This window comes from Notechis scutatus, chromosome 2 (genome assembly GCF_049901735.1).
Source record: "Notechis scutatus isolate UNSWTSFEM ecotype Mainland chromosome 2, rNotScu1.2, whole genome shotgun sequence".
Lineage (NCBI taxonomy): Eukaryota > Metazoa > Chordata > Lepidosauria > Squamata > Elapidae > Notechis > Notechis scutatus.
In genome coordinates, this window is record NC_142010.1 from 1,825,549 (window position 1) to 1,845,758 (window position 20,210).

Sequence of the window (20,210 nt, forward strand, 5' to 3'; positions counted from 1 at the left end):
ACCCTGTCACCTATCCTTCAGCCAAATATATATTGGAAACTGATAAAAAAATTAAATTTCAGAAGAAATTTCAAGCAAATAAGATGTAATCTCAAAATATAATAACAGAAACACTCATCATAATTAGCCATAGCTGTTGACTTCCTCTAAAACTACATCATGCAGAGCATCTCTGATAAAAGTTTACCTGGCTTCATTTCAGTTAACATGAATTTCAATAGCAAAACAATATAAGAACTTGAAAGCAGTTGAGTTGTTTCAACAACTTTATTAATCAATTATCATCATTCAAAATTCACATGGAATGAAGAAAGATAAGCTACAACTCATAAAAATAATTACTTCCAAGATACATTATTTTATACTGCCTGTAAGTTGTAATAAAAAAAGCACCGATATCAGGAGCCCTCATTGTTTTTCATCATCATATGCTCCTTGGTGTTCATAGAAGGTCTCAGAATAATAATATAGCATTTGGGGACAAAGATGCAGCCCAGTAAACCCAGGCTGGAGGCCAGGATGGAGAAGATCTGCACGGCCACCATGTATTTCCCTTTGGTGCTCAGATAAGTAGGGACAAAGGAGATCCAAACACTGCAGAAAACCAACATGCTGAAGGTGATCAACTTGGCTTCATTGAATGTCCCTGGAAGCTTGCGGGCCAGAAAAGCCACCAAGAAGCAGATGGCAGCCAGAAAGCCCATGTAGCCAAGGGCAGTGTAGAACATGGTAACTGAGCCTTCATTACATTGTATCAAGATATGTCTTGGTTGGGAATGAAAGTCAGAATCTGGAAATGGGGGGAAAATTCCCAGCCATATGATACAGATGCATACCTGAACACCAGAGCACAATAAAACAATGGAGTTTGCCAGACTCTTCCGAAGCCACTTCCTCATCTTACTGCCTGGCTTTGTGGCAAGGAACGCTACCACCACCATGACAGTCTTTGCCAGCAAGGAAGACACAGCGACAGAAAAGACAACACTGAAAATGGTTTGTCGAACAAAACAGGTCACTTTCTTGGGGTGACCAATAAATAGAAGAGAGGCCAAAAAGGAAAGCAGGAGGGACACCAGGAGAGTATAGGTGAGGTCCCGGTTGTTAGCTCTGACTATGGGAGTTTCTCGGTGTTTAATGAAGATTCCCAGGACAAAGATAGTGATGAGGGACAAAACAAGAGCAAAGAAAGCCAAGATGAGACCCAACATTTCTTCATAAGACAAAAAGCTTACACTTTTTCGGACACATTGATTTCTCTGTTCATTGGAATACTGGTCATCTGGACACTTGCTGCAATGGGCTGCATCTGAAAAACATTGGCATCTGTTTCTGCCACTGTACAATCATGAAAATTATTACTAAATACATAAAATATGTTTTTAAATATGCTGCAGTGAGAGAGGATATGGAAGAAGGTTGAGAACATATTAGAAAATACTTTCCCAATGTATTTAGTTATTTCTTCACACCATGTTGGATGGTGTGAAAACATATTCATGAAAGATAAATGAACAAGTAATACTGAAGAAATGGTATGGAGCATAGGTCTGAATATCACCTGAAATGTAAAAGTGTTGTGCGATGTTGTGTTTTGAATTCTACAAGAGGCATCAGATGGGCAGAAATCTGAACTTTGGCTTTAAATTGCTTAATTACTATTGGGATGTTCTTGTGTTGTTGCCTTCCATATATTAGAATGGAAGGGGGTGCTTTTGGGGTACTTATATCAAATTTACTACCTGGATAGTTTCAACAATAGCAATAGCACTTAGACCTTACATGGTGCTGTACAGCACTCTCTGGACAGGTTACATTGTCAGTATATTGCCCCCAACAGTCTGGGTCCCCATTTTACTGTCCTCCGAAGTATGGTCTCAACGCCCTTAGGACCAGAACAATAGTTACTTACAAGTCACACTCCACACCCGATGTAGTGATGAAGGTTTATTGTCAATGGTGGCTACGGTCAGACAACAGGCTTGAAATGGGGCAAGTAGAAACAATGCCCTCACAAAAACAGCCTTCAAGAGTAACAATTCCTCTCCCCCTTCATACACACTCATGTCATTATCACATCATTAACCCCATATCCTCTCACCACCCATCTTCCGGATGCTCCCTGGTAGGTGCTGATGCAATCTTAGCCAGCAGTATCTCAGCTCCAATCAGACTGTTGCCAGTGCTGCACATCATTATGTCAGCCCCTCCCTTTCCTATGGTGAGCCCCTGAAGCTCTAACAGTGATTATAGTCCTACAGGCGCCGTCATTGCAGCCCCAGAGACAATCTTCCTGTCTTCCTCTCCATCCTTAAAGGGCTTGACAAAGCCATGAGCACCTGCCACTGTAGCATCCATCCAGGTCATCGCTGTGCACCACATCATCACCAACAGCCTCCAGGGCCTTCCACCACCACCTGCAGACCTCTACCATGCAGCCAGCCCCTTGGAAGATGCCACCATGGTCAGCAGGGCAGCATTCAGTGCTGGATGAGGAGGGGTGTCTGGAGCTGCTGATCAACTGTGCTACCGAGGGGTAAGGGGCTTGTCAGATGGAAGACTGAGTCAACCTTAAGCCCTGACAGGATCAAACTCCTTGTCTCTGGGTAGAGTTAGCTTGCAATACTGCATTCTAACCAGTGCGCCACTAGGGGATTCTATTTTACAAGTGGAAAAAATGTTTGGAAGTGTGGGCTGAAATGGTATTCATTGAAATCATTCATTAATTTAAGTAAAATTAAGATTTGTATTCTCTCCTTTTTTCATTAGGGAGTGTAGCTGTTAGCACATTAAGTCTGGCCTGTGGCTGGAAAAACAACCCATGTTGGAGTTCATTTGCCCACCAGAGAGATGAACAGAGATATGCAAAGCACCCAACTTTAATTTGAAATAATCATCATTTGCTTTAAAGCAGTGATGTTATTCACCAGGTTCTGACCAGATCTTGAGAACCGGTAGTGGAAATTTTGAGTAGTTCGAAGAACTGGCAAATACCACTTCTGACTGGCTCTCTCCCCATGTATTCTATGCCTCCCGAGTCCCAACTGATAGGCTTTGTTGCCCTGCACAGGAGAACAGAGCTGGAAAGCAGGTTAGTGGGGTGCGGACGGGATGGGGTAACCTTCCCCCAGGAGTGGGGTGGGAATGGAGATTTTACAGTGTTCTTCCCCTGCCATGCCCACCAAGTCACACCCACCAAGCCATGCCCCGCCCACCAAGTCCTGCCCACAGAACCGGTAGTACATTGTTTTGAATCCCACCACTGCTTTAAAGGCTGAAGAAAAATGTGATTATCAGCATTCATAAGACTTATCTGAACTGAATTGAAACCAGCAAGAAGACAACAAGTTGAGAGATTGCAGCAACCTTTCATTATTTATTTTAATGTCCCCATCATCAGGCAACATTTGGCAATAGTACCAAATCCTTGAAAAGTTTGTGAACTTTTTCTTACTTTGTGTAATTGTAAAAGAAACTATGCTAGTCATTAGGTCTGTAACTAGCAGGAAAGAAAACATTTTTAGAAATGTCTGTGGAGATTCTTAATAATTCAGGTTATGATTGTCCCAAAAGTACTTTTTCAAAAGGTAACTGTTGGGCACTAGGAATTTACTCACATCTGGCACTCACTCGGAGCCTGACACATTGCTGGGGCTGTGGGACTGATGGATGTGTGAACAACTGTCATTTATGCTGAACTGTTGAGATGGGAGACAAGAGGCATGGGAGCCGCCTGGAACTGTGTTTGATGTAATACCATGGACGTTAGCCTGGCTAGACAGCTGGAAGGCACATGGACGCTAATCAGTCATCAGGCTTATTTCCGGACTGCGCATTGATATAAACCACAATGTGTGGGGCTTTGGAGGTATCATTTGGTGGGGGTTTATGATCCTGATTCAGATAGATGTCAGGGGAATGGGAGGTAAGTAAGGATACAGAAGGGATAGATAGGACAGGGAGCATGGAGAAAGGAATATAAATAAAGATTAAGCAGTGACAAAAAGGCATGAGGAGGAGGCACGGGAGTAGATAATGCAGCAGTGGATTTCAGGTTGTTAGTTGGGAGGCACTAGAGCACAGTATAAAAGGCACTGAGAGGCAGACGCTCCCAGAGCTGACTTTAATTGGGAAATACCATTTTTTGCTTATCAGGACTGGAACTGCTGTAATAAACTTCACCATACCAATTGTGAGTACAGTGATTTATTAGCGAGATACTCCAGTACCCATTTGGAGCTGAAAGTAGCTGGACTTTGTTTTTCCTTGAGGATGTTTCACTTCTCATTCAAGAAGCTTTTTCTTGCATCAGAGCTGAAGAAGCTTCTTGGATGAGAAGTGAAACATCCTCAAGGAAAAACAAACTCCACTTACCTTTTGAAAAAATACTTTTGGGGCATGTTTAGAAATGTTTCCCAGAAAACCAGGAATGAATTTTGATTGCATTCTCAATGCTTTTTCTCTCCAAAACCACTTACCTTGTTGCACAGAAAATGTTCCCTCCATACAGAGAGAACAGTCATAGCAGCAAACTGGGGCATCCTTTCTAATGAGTTTGGCATGTCCCGGGTAACAACTTTCTGTACATCTAGAAGAAGGTGCCATCTAAACATAAAAAATAAAAATCAACCAGGGTAACATATACAAATATTTTTTATCAATTGGTTTCTGGAAGACAAAGAGCACACTGAATCAACTCAACCAAGGAGTAGTAGCATAGCAAACCCTCAACTTTCAATTTCTCACCACTGGAGGTACCATCTAACATTGACCTTTATGGGAATGGACTCTGCACACCAGCAACAGATGAAAGAGATATATTTCTCTATCACATCTATTGTCAATCCAGAAACATTTTATTTCCATTATTCCCCATTCTAAAAGAAAGTGGTTCCATTGCAAAATGGGGTTCCTCTTTAGGGCAAGTGTGGCAATGCTACATTTTGTAGTTTTCTTTCCATCTTTGCTTTGGCAGGAAACCTCCAAAATGTGGCTTTCTTTGTCAATGTGACAAATGTTTCTCTCCTACAATGGAACATTGCATCAAGAAAATGTCTTTTTTTTAACTACCCCAATTTCCTTCATTACATTATTAACTTGATAGCTTCCTCTCATGTAATGCAGGGTGATATCCCCTTGAAACTTTGGCTTTTCTCTTCTGAAAATAAGATTATTCAAAAGATTATTGATTAGGATACCATATTCCCATTCAATAATGTAGACTGTAAAGACCTAATCCAATTGTTGTCAGCCCCATCCATCTTGAATCAGATTTGGGGCTGCTACAAGGGAGGATGGGTAGCCATGGGAATGAAAATAAAGTGAGAAGGGAGGATAGCCTCAACAACATTCTTTAGCCAGAGCTCAAGGCCAAGTCACTGGAGTCTGGAGGGGAGTGACTGGCAGGAGTTTAGAATGGAAGTGGATTGGAGAGTGTGCCTTGAGGGTCATCAGAAAAGGGGGGCTGGGTGTGAGTTTAATATAGCAGGAGAAAACACTGGAATTCAGATTCGGGTTTTCCCAGATGTGCCAATATGACTTCTCGAATAAATTCTTACTTGGATGGACTTTGACTCTTGAGTGCTGAACTGAGATGGAGAGTTTGGTTGGAACACTGACAATTGTTGGTATAGCAGATTCCAGGTTGTGATAAATTACTGAACGCTCTAAAGAACCATGGTATCCAATGAATTAATGGGGTCTTATGTTTCCTTATTTGAAAGTTATCAATCCTCAATGAGAATTATTTAAGAACAGAAAAGTTTGCATGCAGAGAGATAACAGGAAAACCCAAAATCAAGCAGCATCAGCTACCTTGTTAAATGACGTTGGCCATATAATGGCATTCTGATTGTTGGAGACCTTGACTTCAGATGAGGTTTCTCTTTCTACACTCCCAACTTTCACACCAACCACCGACGCATTGGGAAACATTCTCCAGTGCATGATATCAAAGTCAGCCATAGGAAGTCCATTTTCATCCAAATAAACTGCATCTCTAGAAATATTGAAAAGCTGGAAGTATCTTAGCTTCTGTTGAAGCTGCAAAGACATAGAAAAAAAATACCTGGGCAGGTTACATATTCCCCTTTGAGCCGTTATTCAATGTTTTCTGGTGATTACTCTGGATTGGAAGTTCTCTGAATTCAATCTCTTTAGAGCAGCACTTTGACCTGCAGGAGGTTGATTCAGGAATTTATGGGAAGCTTCTCTCCCTCTTTCTTCAGTTATCCTACCAAATTATAGCTTAGCATCAGAATTTTAACAAAAAATAAAAATGCATAGAGCTGAAATTGAAACTATATCATATTAAATCCAAGTGTTTTCCTGTGATACTGTGTGAGACTTTTAAAATTTGTTCTACTTTGATTTTTTAATAAAATCTTGTGTGTTTGTGTGTATATGTGTGTATACACACACAAACATGGACACATACATATAGACTCTGAAATAATAACTTTTCCCCAACTTTCAGGGGTCTTGTCCTGGAACCAAACCCAACTCTCCTTTCCTTAGCTGATTGCAAGCCTCCCATTTCAGTTCTCCCCCGGTCTTCAGATGGCATAGCTAGCAACAGCAGCTGGATGTGAAAGATGAAGAGCAAAAAATTGCATGGAAGTGTGGAGATAGTGGGAGAAACAAGAAAGCTTGTCATGGTATCCAGGAGAAATGACACAAAGACCTGATGGATATCCATGTGAGTTGTGAAAAAGCTGAGCTAGAGAGCACCAAATGGGAGCCTTCCTGAAGCCCAAAATCTTGCTAAGCAGAAAGGAAATAGTACTGTTAATAATTAGAAATAGTGGTGTACTAGAAGTCTTCTTTCTCTCTCCATCCCCCTGGAAGCAACACAAAAGGTCTAGAAGATGAAAGCCCAACCAGGAACAAAGAAGGACCCCAAAGACCCACCTTTAAGCCATTGTAGGAAAAGTGGAGTCTTTGATGGAGCAGAAGACAGGAGAAATTCCAAAGAGATAAGAGAGTGAATGCAGTTGGGAACCAGAATAGATATCCTCTTTACACACACACAAACACACACCTACGAATACTGTATAGAGATTAGTGCTATAGAAATGGGGAGATAGAGAAGTTAACATTAGAGAAATATGTAGGTATAATGATTCAATAATTTGGAAGTATAGTTTGTAGTTGTAGAAGAGAAGTATCTTGATAGAAAGTAGATTGAGTAAAAGGAATCTAGAACTAAAACCATTGGTTTAAGAAGACAGGAGCTGGATTAATAAATGCAAGAAAAAAGGCTCAAGAGTGTTGGTGAAGTCAAATCAGAATGTAAAAAGAGATGAGACTTACAAGATATGTAAATTTGAGATTAGAACAAAATCAGGACTAACTCCTTGGCTTAGCAAATACACAAGAGCAGCAAATATGATCAAAGGAGAAGGTTGAAGATTGCTGGAGAATCCTGATGCTTATTTAATTTGCAAATGAGGAAAATAGCTTTATCACCATACAGCTATCTCTGTCATTTAAGCATCTCAAACCAGCATAGACAGTTTGAAAGATTTATCCCCATAATCTCTCTCATGTTCATTCTCAAATAATATAATCTGGGTATTTGCTTTTTGGAATATCCTACCCTTCCCTACAGTCAATCAAGTAATTACTCACAGGTCTGAGCTCTGGACCAAAATCAAATCAGGACACCACTTGCTGTGATTTCCCAATGGTTTATTTCACTGAAATCTCAGCACACAGTGAGTTCAGTTCAAAAGGAAAAAAGTTAGTGCCTGCCAGTGCCCCACCTCTGCTGGAGTAGCTGAACATCTGGCAGACCCAATCAGCTATTTGTCAGCCAACCCACAAGCAGCCATGATCAACTGTTTGTTGGCTGACCCACAGGCAGCCTCAATCATCTGTTTGTCAGCCAACCTTTAGGCAGCCATGATCAGCTGTTTGTTGGCCAACTCACAGGAAGCCTCAATCAAGCTGTTTGTCAGCCAACCTGCAGGCAGCCTTGAACAGCTGATCATTGGGTGGCTTGTAGGCACACAGGATCAGCTGTTCATCAGTTCTACTCTGGTTCCACTTGCTGCTCGCCACTCATAGCTGAAGGTCCAAAAATCCAATGCTTCATTTAGCCACCACCACCTTCTGTGCCTCTTCTCCCCAGGTATGGCAACCCTGAGACAGCATTTGTCATCCTTTCTGTTTTGGGGCTTGACAGAGGAAATGAAAGGGGACCATTAGTGGAACCTTGAAGCAGAATTCTCACCTGCCATGGCTGTACAATCTGGGCTGACTGATGGTCTTTAAACAACATCCTCCTCTTACTGAATTGGGAGGAAGAAACAGCATTGAGGACCAAGGCCACAGCTTGGATTGCTTTGAAAATACCAGAGCCATCCTCAGACAGAATTCTTGCAACCACATGATTGGGTGGGAATTCCCAGTTCTCTTTTTCTGTGCATCTTTCCCAAACTTTTTTAGACCACACAGGCCTTGAATGGGAACACTGGAATGCCTCCATGCCAAACTGTGTGGCAATATGTGAAAATGAATTAAAAATATAATATTGTGTCCTCGTCTTTGTCTGGGTGAGGAAGGAAAACAAAGCATGTTTACGTTGGAGATCAACAGAGTAGTAAAATATTCTTAAACTTATATCTGACAAAGTTGCTGCAATCCACACTTTTCCCTTAGTGAATTCATTAGTTGAATCAGTGTATTGTATTAGGCTTGATAGTGTTGCTGTGGCCGGATAATCCAGTTGACAGATTATAATTTTGACTTGACTACTGAAAACAGAAAGAAGACCTTCCGTTCTTTTTCCTTTAAGACTTCTATCCATGTTCATCGTTGGAATGATCTCTGAGAAGACAATGCATATCTCATTTTTTACAGCTAGATTTGTCAAGCTTCTTCTAAAATTTTCCCCTTTTTCATTTTCTTGAGAAACGAGACCGATCCACGTCCATTGGAAATGCAGGAGCAGCTTGATAATTGCAGAGAAAGGAGGTTCTTGTTTTGGGGTCAACCGATACAAAAAAGGGAAACGATGGTTTTGTTCAGGAGTATGGCTGATGATGCCATAGTTGATCTGAGATGGAAGAAAAAACACTGGTAGTTTGTGTCACATTTAATGATAAAAGTCAGTGTCTTAAATCTAAGAGTTTAAATCTAAGAGCAACGTAGTATACAAAATCCATCATAACGATTGTAAACATTTCTACATGGGACAAAGAGCAAGGCAACTGAAAACAAGGGTTTATGAACATCAACTAGTGGTTAAATGGCACGACCAAAAATTCCTGACCTCAAACCACATTGATAATAAACAACATCAATTAGATTGGGAAGGAATAAAAATCATTGGCCATGCCAGCATCTGCCATGCACGTGAATTTATTGAAGCCTGGGGAGGTTTTTTTTTGCCTGCTTGTCCCTTTATTTTATTTATTTATTTGTTTGCTTGTCAAACATGTACAAGATAACAAGTATAAGTATGAACCTAAGCAAGAACAAAGGGAATAAATATGCATGCCCCCTTTAAGGATCTCTTAGGAATGGGGTGAGGTCCATGGTAGTCAGTTTGAGATTGAAGCTGTGATTGGTTGAGGCTGTAGCAATGGAGTTGGGTAGGGCATTCCAGGCATTGACCACTCTGTCACTGAAGTCGTATTTTCTGCAATTGAGTTTGGAGCGTTTTACCTTGAGTTTGTATTCGTTGTTTGCCCGTGTATTATTGTGATTGAAGCTGAAGAAGTTGTTGACAGGTAAGATGTTGTAATAGACAATTTTGTGTATTATGCTTAGATTGGACTGCAGGCGGCATAGTTCTAGATTGTCCAGGCCCAAAATTTTGAGCCTGGAGGCATAGGGAATTCTATTGTGAGTGGAGCAGCGGAGTACTTTTCTCGAGAAATACCTCTGAACCCACTCAATTGTGTTAATGTCAAATATATAGTGCGGGTTCCAGGTTAACAAGCTGTATTCGATAATTGGTCTGGCAAAGGTTTGTATGACCTAGTTAACAATTCAATGATGCCAGAGAAGAAGCTTCACAGAATAAGGTTCTGAATGCCTTTTTGGCAATGCTGTTACAGTGAGATTTGGGGTTTAGATAATTTGAGATCTAAGGTCCTTGACAGAGTGAGGGTCATCTACAAGATTGTTTCCTCCTAACTTGTATTTGGTGTTCTGATTTTATTTTTTTTGCCAATTTGTAGGACAGAGCATTTGTTCTACTAAATAAATTTATACCAAAAGAGCAATTAATAAGCATATTGATCTAGAGATCCAGCATATGAATACATAAGAAACCAGACCATTTGAATGACCAATCAACAAGAGAACCAGTCAACTGCTCAGAATTTAAATATAGCTCCAAATGAACAACCAGTCACAGAACCAACTGACCAACCTGGTACACAAGACATTTATAAGCTAAGAAGAATAGGACAAGAAAATCCTACTGATAATGTTACATAGTCTGGTAATGAAATGTTCAGAAACTAAATGGAAACAAGCTTGGAGAGCAAACAACTTCCAAAATCTAAAACCAGAGCTAACAAGTATTTTCTATTATCTCTAAGAGCTTTTCTCCACTGTCGAGAGAAGTTTACTGAAAACAATTTCAGGCTAGCTCCAGTTCTGAAGAAGCTTCTTGGATGAGAAGTGAAATGTCTTCAAGGAGAAAAAACAAAGTCCAGTTGTCTTTTGAAAAAGCACCTTTGGGACAAATATGACCTAGAAGACTGAGATTCTCCATAGAAATTTCAGACTAGGATGCTCTAATCTGTAGGTGGTTCTCATGGGTGATCTTCATGCAATATACCCTTCTGGTCAAAACCTACCCATGTAGCTAAGCCTGGGTGAGTGAACAGATGCAGTAGGTTACTTTAGCTGCCAACAACTGAGGTTCACACAAGCCCTACACAATCTGTGCATCAACCACATAGCAAATCAGACTCATCACATGATCCAGGACAGAAAGGAACATCTCCATACATTGGAATACAAAACTCTCCTGAGAGACAAACACAAACACATACACAGATCCACCATTCAAAGTTCAACCAATGCCTACATCCAACACTCAGTTTCTTAGAAACTTTGTTTAAACTTCAAAGCCAGTCCATGTGATTTTATTCATAGCACTTGTTTTCTTTCCCTGAACTGACAAACATATTTATTTATCCATATATTAAATTATTGTATTTTATTCCAATTTCATTTTAAGTTGCATATTATTCCAATTTCATTTTAATTTGTTTTTTTCTGGATTTTAGTAATAATTAGTGTTTGGAAGTCTGCACTTTGATATGGCCGATGGGTTAATCAATAAAGTAAACCAACTACATACTGTTATCCTTTTTTGAAAGAAAGATTCTTCAGTGGCAAAAATAAAGACATCACGAAGCTTAAGTTTTGTGTTTTCAAGCCATTTTATGGCAGGTAGATAAAATTAGAAAAAAATTAATAATAGTCAATAAGCAATCAAATCATACTAGGAAACAGTCAATATAAATCATGAGGATACAAGCAACAAAGTTACAGTCCTACAGTCACAAGTGGGAGAGGATGGGTGATAAGGAATGATGAGTAGATTGATAGTAATAGTAGTGCAGACTTTGTAAAGAAATATCTATGTAAGTTATGGGTAGAAAATTCATTCTGGTCTTCTAATATCTACTTGGTCTCTTAAGATTTATTTTGAGATTAAGAATTTACAATAAGGAATTAAGTTTGCTTTAACTTCATACCTGTGGAATTTTGTAGATGCCCAAAACAGTACAAATATGACCAAAGATTTCAGAATCTGTCTCTTCAAGGACTGCCAGCAGGTTCTTTTGTCTTCCACATCTGTAGTTTGGGATATTCTCCTGTCCTGTAGACAGCAAGTCCATCATGGCCTCATATGTCATTCTTGCAGTGAAGAAGTTCTGATAGATGTTGTACCCCAGAGTGATGTTGGGTAACACCTTTGGGCTCTGGTTGATCTCATGAACAGATAAGAAGAAGGGCAGGATATGGTAGAAGCTTGTATCCATACTGCAACATAACAGATATCATATCATCCACCTGAATTTTCTTCTTCAGTTCAATAAAGTCATATTCACTGTGGATTTATATTTCTATATTGCAATGCATAAAATATGATCAGATGCTCATTGTTAAAAAAAATCACTTTATTGGTTTTAAAGTAGCAACAAAATATAAATGAAAAAATACACAGATAATATATATATATATATCAACAAAGTAAAAAAAAACACACATAAGTGCTTTATAAAAATGTGAAAAAGAGAACACACACACACACACACACACACACACACAGTGTCTGTATTTGTTTTTTTACGATATTCTTTTTATTGAAACCAAATGTAAAGTGGAAGGCACAAAATTGGAAAAGGCATTGGGTGGAACAAAAGGTTGGAAAGAAAGCAGGGAAGGATTGAATGTAACATAGAGAAGGAGAGGAGATAGTGAGAAGTAAGATCAAGAGTTTCCTGCTGCTCAAGAGTCTTTGCAAGGCAAGGTAATGATTTTGAGAACAGGTAGAATCTATTACCCTCTTACACTGGTCCTGTTTGGAGACTGACCCTTGTAGAAGTAAATTTTTATGGTCAGCTTTCATGTGTCTTAGGAGATTCTTTCCCTAACGCACATTGGAAGAAACAATAATGACCTGCCTTTCTCCAATTGAAGAATTGTTAAAAAGACATCATTTCTACAAAATGACATTGAAGCAGGTAAGATTAACCCCCCAAGAAATCTGTACACTCTGATAATTACCTTTCCAATCTATAGGGAGGAGGCTTGGAAAAATCATATGGGTAAAGATGTGAAAATATTATTGATGTTATTGCAGTAATCATGTAATCTCCTGGCTTATAGTAATTAAACTCCTTCTTTTCTTCTATTATTGCATTGAATGGACATTTCATCAGCATCGTGGCATAGAGAATTTATAAGAGAAGCAGAAGCAGAAAGAGATGTATTTCCAGCATCAACATACATTAATGCAGTGTCTTCCTATAGTTTCTTTTTTTATTGGATCTCAGAGCTCACAAAAGAAGATAATTGCATGGGAGATGATCCAGCCTGGGTTTGGAGAAGGAATCTGAAATGTCAGACTGACATAGACCCTGTCTAATTCTACCCCTTTCTTTGCTTTGATCTGAAGAGGATGTAATGTCAGGTCACATTTTCAGTTGTTGTATATTCCATTTCTTTATAACTTGCTTTATAACTAAAGGTGATGGTGGAAATCCCATAAACCTTGTTCAATGTAGAATAAATAATTGTGTTTTAAATAATTAGAAGGGGAATTGGGAATGACTGTCGCAACAGTGGTGTGCATTTGCATGACTCAAGGGCATACCTCCAGTTTAAGAGTCAGAAAGCAAACAATTCAAGGACGTTTAATTGCCTTTTACACTAGAAACTTATTTTTGAGATTCTAGAGAGTGTGATTTGCTAAAACAACTGAATTTTTTTTTTACTAGGCAGTGGAGAGATAATAATTCCTTCTTATTCTGACTGGTGCGCATGAACCCATTCTTCTCATGAAGGCAAGATATTACAGATACCCCCAGATCATGGTCCATTGAACAAACCATCAGAGGCCCCTGTTAAAAGTCTTCTTCTGTAGTTTCTAAATATGGAAGACTATCAGCCTTCATCGTTAGAGATAAGATCTGAGAAAAATATCCTGGGTGAAGTTATAATGCTTTGGATTTTAATTTGTATTTTGCTAAAATTTTATTGTTTTTCCTTTAATGCATTAATCTGCAAAATGGCCTGTTACTCGTAATTTGTAGAAGATTTAGGAACTCATTATTGTAAATCTATACCCTTAATAAAGAAGTAATTGTTCTGTTTCAGTGTTATCTTCTGTCCCACTCTGTTATAAAAAGGAATCAGCAAGAAAAGCTTGAACAAAGCTTTGAATCTGCTTGAATACAGCAGATCCTTGGAAGTCCAAGCCTTCAGTTGCTGCTGCTGAATGCCAGGTCATTCAACCACAGGGCCTCTCCTCATTTGTGACCTTATTGGGGAGGAACAAGCAACTGATTTGCATCACTGAGTTGTGCCTAATCCAGGGTGGGGTGTTCTTCTCTCGGAGATGTGTCCAACTGGTGTAGAATTTGGAACCAGCCAAGGCCTCAAGGCAGGGGAAAGGTTTTATATCAGTGTCCTCCTGATATACAGCTAGCCCAAGGATGATTTAAAGGGCTATTCATTGATTGCATTCACACAGCTGCTTTGCTTTTCCCTCTAGCTATTCCTAGAGGGGATGTCCACATGCCCACAACTGCTATTGCATTTCCATCCACCCCTCAGATAGTCCAAGGATGACTTGAAACAGTTTGAAAGAGCTGTTTTCCCTCTTATCTCATGTCTAGAAATTGCTAAGTGTCAACATTCCAACTAACAAACTCCAAACCAATATAGACTCTGAGACAGGCATTTTGTCAAAATTCCATTTTATTAGAATAGTCATACTGGCACATTTGGGAAAAACTGAATCTGAGAGTTCTGGATTTTCCCTTCGTAATTTAAAATCCAAAACCCATCCCCTGCACCCATCAGTCCATCACATGGTCCAATCACCAGCCATCCTAACTGAAGACAACCCTCCAATCACTCCTTTCCCAAGTGCAGGATGGCTTGTCCTTGACTCAGAAGAAGAATGTTGGTTGTTATGTCTAAACTTCTACCTCTATGTAAGATTCCCCACTTCCAAAATTCCCAGGCACTAGAATGTGGCAGTGTGGAAGTTTCTAAGAAAAATATGCCTTCCAAAGCTGACACTAAGTACAATGAATTGATGGACATGGGGAGATAACACAAAATCATGTGTTCCATGCCATCCACTGATAGATTCAATTGGTTTTGCTGGTATCCTGTAGGACCATCCATTTTATCTAGTTCTTTCCCCTCATTTCTCTAATTTTGATGTGGATCAGAACCCCAATTTCCAGACCCACAGCCATTCACTTATTCTCCAATTATTGCACAGGACCAAGTTAAGAACATGGCAGTAGTATTACATTCCTTGTAATTATAAAAATCGCAATTATGTGGTTTTTTTTCCCCATTGGTGAAGCTCTGGGAATAGTGTCAATATTTATCTTTAAATGTATAGTGTTAAAATTTGCAGCAAGTGAAGCATGAAAATACTGATAGCAAAGGATAAAAAACCCTGAAGCTCAAAATGGGATACCAAGATCATGGGCTGAGATTTCAAGCAGGGACTATGCTAGGAAAAAGTGTCATTTTTGCACTGAAGCCACAGCTGGACTGCCTCTGTATTAAGGAAACCATGACAATCTCTTCTAGGCTGATTTCCCATCACGACAGCAGCATTTAGCTTCAAACAACAACAACAACAAACATAACCATTTTTCAGTAAAGTTTTCAGATGGGATATATTCAGTTTAGTGGATATATTCATTAAACAGGTGAGAGGCATTCTGACAAAATGGCTGCCTCAAGGGCTATAGACAATCTCAAGACCCCATTTTACAAAAATAACAACAACCCCACACTTAGAAGGTTGCACTACATCACTTGTGTCCACTCTTACTCTAATTCAAGTGTTCTTCACCATCTTGGCTTTCTTCCCCTTCTTCTAAGTGAGAGACTCTAGGGCACTGGGCTTTCAGAATATGAAAATGATTATGTTGAAACTTCTTCTGTGATCTAAATAGAGCTCAGAGACATTGGTAAAATACCAAATAATAAATTGATGATTATGTCTATAAATTCAATGGTGAAGATCTTGGGTGAGAAAAAAAATGGTGGGAAGTGACTTGCCAGCTTCCTTGGTGACTTCCCTGTTGAATTTGCTTGTGGGAAGCCAGAAAAAAAGCTGCAAATGGTGATAATGTGACATAAGTGAGAGTCAGTTGCCAAGTGCTCAGATAATGGACATGTCACTGGGACAACCATAACTTTGAGGGCTAGTCATAAGTATCACTTACTCAGCAATGTCCTGTTTTTGAATAGTTACTGTATAAGTATCATTCTCCAAAAACTACCTGTAATTAGATATTATAACTCAGATCTAACATGGATGAATATTGTTTCGAACACCTAAAAAGAAGAATAATTACAAGGCATATTATTTTATAATACCAGTAAGTTGCACAAAAATAATTTCTAAAATCCGGAACCTCCTAGTTTTTCACCATTAGATGTTCCTTAGTGTTCATGTCAGGTCTCAGGATAATAATGAAGCATTTGGCGGTAAAGATGCAGCCCAGTAAGCCCAGATTGGAGGCCAGGATGGAGAATATTTGCATAGCCACCATGTATTTCCCTTTGGTGCTCAGGTAGGAGGGGACAAAGGAAATCCAAACAGCGCAGAACCAGCATGCTGAAAGTGATCCACTTGGCTTCATTGAAGGTTCCTGGAAGCTTTCTGGCTAGGAAAGCCAAGAGGAAGCAGATGGCAGCCAGAAAGCCCATGTAGCCAGGGCCAGTGTAGAACATGGTGACTGAGCCTCCATTACATTGCAATACAATGTGTCCTGGTTGAGAATATAGGTCAGAATCTGGGAATGGGGAGAAATTTTCAGCCATATCAAACAGATGCCCACCTGAACCCTAGAACAGGACAAGACAATGGAGGTGGCCAAACTCTTTCCTAGCCATTTCTTCATCCTGCTGCCTGGCTTTGTGGCCAGAAATGCCACCACCACCATGACAGTCTTGGCCAGTAAGGAAGGCACAGCAATTGAGAAAACAATGCTGAACGTGGTTTGTTGAAGAAGACAAGTCACTGTGTTGGAACACCCAATGAATAGAAGTGAAGTCAAGAAGGAAAGTAGGAGGACAATCAGAAGAACATATGTGAGGTCCTGATTATTGGCTTTCACTATGGGGGTTTCTTGGTATTTAATGAAAATTCCCAGAAAAAAGGCAGTAGTTATGGATAAGGCAAAGGCAAAGAGAACCAGGATGAGACCCAAGTTTTCTTTATAGGACAGGTAAGTTATAACCTTGGGGATAATACACTGATCTCACTTCTTATTGGAATGCTGATCATCTGGACACTTTGCACAATGGGCTGCATCTGAAAAATGTTTATTGCCTGTATTTGTTTCTGCAGCTGTAAGATCATGACAAATGTCGATGAACCAGTTTGTACTACAATACATAAAATATGTTTCTAAAACTAATCAGGTACAAAAAACATTATTGGGAGAGGAGGAGATTAGAAAATATCTTCTGACTTGACTTGATTAAGGCCTAACTTAGATGGTGAGTGTGGCGTTCGGAAAAGACTGAGCTGAAGTCTTCACTCTGGTCTGTGTTTCCAGCGGGAACACGGACTGTTCCTATTGGCTGATGCCATTTGACAGCCGGCTAGAAAAGGGAGCTGTCAAATGGCATCAGTTGTTGTCCACCAGCTGGCTGCCTTGTTAGCATGGCAGCCGCGGCAACCCTTTATTGTTACAATAAAGTAAAAGCTGAAGTTCGCTCTGTATTTGCCTCAGGTTATTCAGCTGCTCTACAACGCTGGTGACGAGGGCGGGATACATATAAGAGGCAACTGGGCAAAGAATCGCTAAGTGAAGTCACTACAAAAAAGAGCCGAAGTCACTACTGAGCTGAATGTCACTTTAAGAGCTTACTGTCACTATTCGCGAGCGTGAATTTCAACTTTCCTTGGAAGATCTGGCACCGCTGAGTCGAGATGACTTTGAACCCTGCATTCCCACCTTTCAGACTGACAGCAGAAACATGGGAATCCTACAGAAAACCGATTTGACTGTTTCCTAGATGCCATAGACCCTATCTAGTCCCTATTATCCAGCACCTACTACAATCTTTTGAGCCAGGAACCATTTTTGCAAAATTATACATGTCACAGGCCTATCAACAGTTCCCTGTTGATGACACAGCCTCTGAACTACAAACTATTGTAACGCACAAGGGCGCTTTCAAATGTAGGCACCTCCAATTTGGTGTAAGTGTGGCCCCAGGAATTTTCCAATCCTTAATGGAAAGACTTCTTCAAGGATTACCGGGTGTAATTCCGTATTTTGATGACATTTTAATATCTGCCCCGACAAGTGTCAGTTACTGCAAAGAGTCAGAGGAGTCCTTGATTGTTTCAGAAAGCATGGTCTTAAGTTAAAGAAAGACAAGTGCACTATTGCCACCTCACAGGTAGAATTTTTGGGATACAGACGCCTCTGGTATTCACCCAATTGAATCCAAAGTAAGGGCTATTCACGAGGCATCCACGCCAACTAACAAAACTGAGCTCCAGGCCTTTTTAGGACTTCTTAACTTTTACGCTTCATTTTTGCCACATAAAGCTTCAGTTGCAGAGCCTCTGCACAGACTCTTGGATAAGCAATCCCCCTGGCACTGGGGACCTAGGGAAGCCCATGCCTTCCATGCTGTCAAATCATTACTTACATCCGATGCTGTCCTGATCCAATTTAATGAGCATTTACCTTTAGTTTTAGCAGCAGATGCTTCTCCTTTTGGCATAGGTGCTGTTTTAAGTCATAGACTGCTTAACGGTTCTGCGGCACCCATTGCCTTTTTCTCCAGAACTTTTCCCCCAGCTGAGCGCAACTACAGCCAAATTGACAAGGAGGCTTTGGCTGCAGTTGCTTCTGTCAAAAAATTCCATGAGTTTCTATATGGACACTATTTCGAGTTGATTACGGATCACAAGCCTCTGTTAGGCCTTCTGCCAGGCGAAAGACAAACTCCTCAGATTTTGTCTCCAAGGATGACCAGGTGGACCTTATTTCTGGCTGCCTATTCCTATACACTGGTTCATCGACCTGGCAAGAGTCTATGCCACGCTGATGCTCTTAGTCGCTGCCCCCTGCCTGTTCCTGTGGAGGATCCTGCACCAACTAATGCTGTTTTCCAGATCAACGATCTCAAACTTCCCATCACTGTCCTTGATATCGCTGCCCACTCTGCCAGGGACAAGGGTCCAACTGCAAGACGGGCGCATCTGGTGCCGCCATATCGATCAACTTAGAAGGGGTTGGAGTTTGTCCGCAGATGGCCCTCAAGACATTCCTGCAACAGAGAAACCGCCAGCACCCAAAGAAACTTCCCACGAATCTGACAGGAACGCAAGCCTACCTGAACAGCCATCTGTCCCTCACCCAGAGACACCTGAAGCCGAGGCGCCAGCTTCGTCGGCACCAGAAGTTGCCCAACAAGCAGAAAAGTTCCTTCCAGCAGCAGCTTCATCAGAACTTAGAAGATCTGGCCGCCTGCGCAAGCACCCAAGTTATCTGAAGGACTACGCATGCTCTGTTCTGAGGGAAAGGAGTGTGGCGTTCGGAAAAGACTGAGCTGAAGTCTTCACTCCGGTCCGTGTTTCCAGTGGGAACATGGACCGTTCCTATTAGCTGATGCCATTTGACAGCTGGCTATAAAAGGGAGCTGTCAAACGGCATCAGCTGTTGTCTGCCAGCTGGCTGCCTTGTTAGTGCGGCAGCCGCGGCAACCCTTTATTGTTACAATAAAGTAAAAGCTGAAGTTTGCTTCAGTTTATTCCACCACTCTACAACAGTGAGAAAACATATTAATGAAGAATGAATGAACAAATGAGCAGTAGTGAGGAAAGTGCTATGGAACATGCAGCCGAGTATGGCCTGAACAGTGAAAATGCAGCACAAAACTGTTGTTTAAATCCTACCCAAAGAATCAGGTTGTCACAAGTCTAGAGCTTTGGCTTTAAATCAGGGGTGGGATTCTATTGGTTCAGGCTGGTTTGGCCAAACTGGTAGCTCAGTAGATCATCTGGGAGCAAACCGGTTCACTCCGATGATCAGCTGCTGGGCCCAGCCACCCACCCCGGCTCCATACTTACCTTTATTTTCTGCTTTTGATGCTCAGCTGCATCGTGCGACACAGCGGATTGCCGTGCGTCAGCTGTTGAACAGACAGGGAGAGTGCAGGAATGCAGGCGAAAGTCAGTAGGAAAGGCTCTGCACACACGCAAAGTGTGTGTTTGTCATGCATGCATGGAAAGCGTGCATGTGCGTGCAGAGCATACCCACCAAGCCACACCCACCGAACTGGCAGTAAACCAATTTGAATCCCACCACTGCTTTAAATAACTTTATTATTGTTGGGATGTTTTTGCTGTCTTGTTAGCATGCATGTATGATGGTGGCAAGGGATGCTGTTTGGGCTGTTATGCCAGGTCCACTCATTTGATTGTTCTAACAAGTAAAAGAGAGTTGTTGAAT

The 20,210-nt window shown here is 40.7% G+C and overlaps 2 protein-coding genes across 3 annotated transcripts in view; one reads left to right on the plus strand and one right to left on the minus strand.

Moving 5' to 3' along the window:
- LOC113426308 (uncharacterized) overlaps window positions 1-20,210 on the plus strand; it is a 532,245-nt gene that overhangs the window by 130,925 nt on the left and 381,110 nt on the right. The window lies entirely within an intron of this gene.
- On the minus strand, window positions 399-12,011 carry LOC113426302 (vomeronasal type-2 receptor 26-like). Its single transcript, XM_087958817.1, has 4 exons — window positions 11,724-12,011; window positions 5,815-6,042; window positions 4,479-4,605; window positions 399-1,309 (listed from the first exon to the last, which is right to left on the minus strand). Exons 1-4 carry the CDS (start codon window positions 12,009-12,011, stop codon window positions 399-401), a joined length of 1,554 nt encoding a protein of 517 aa, XP_087814943.1.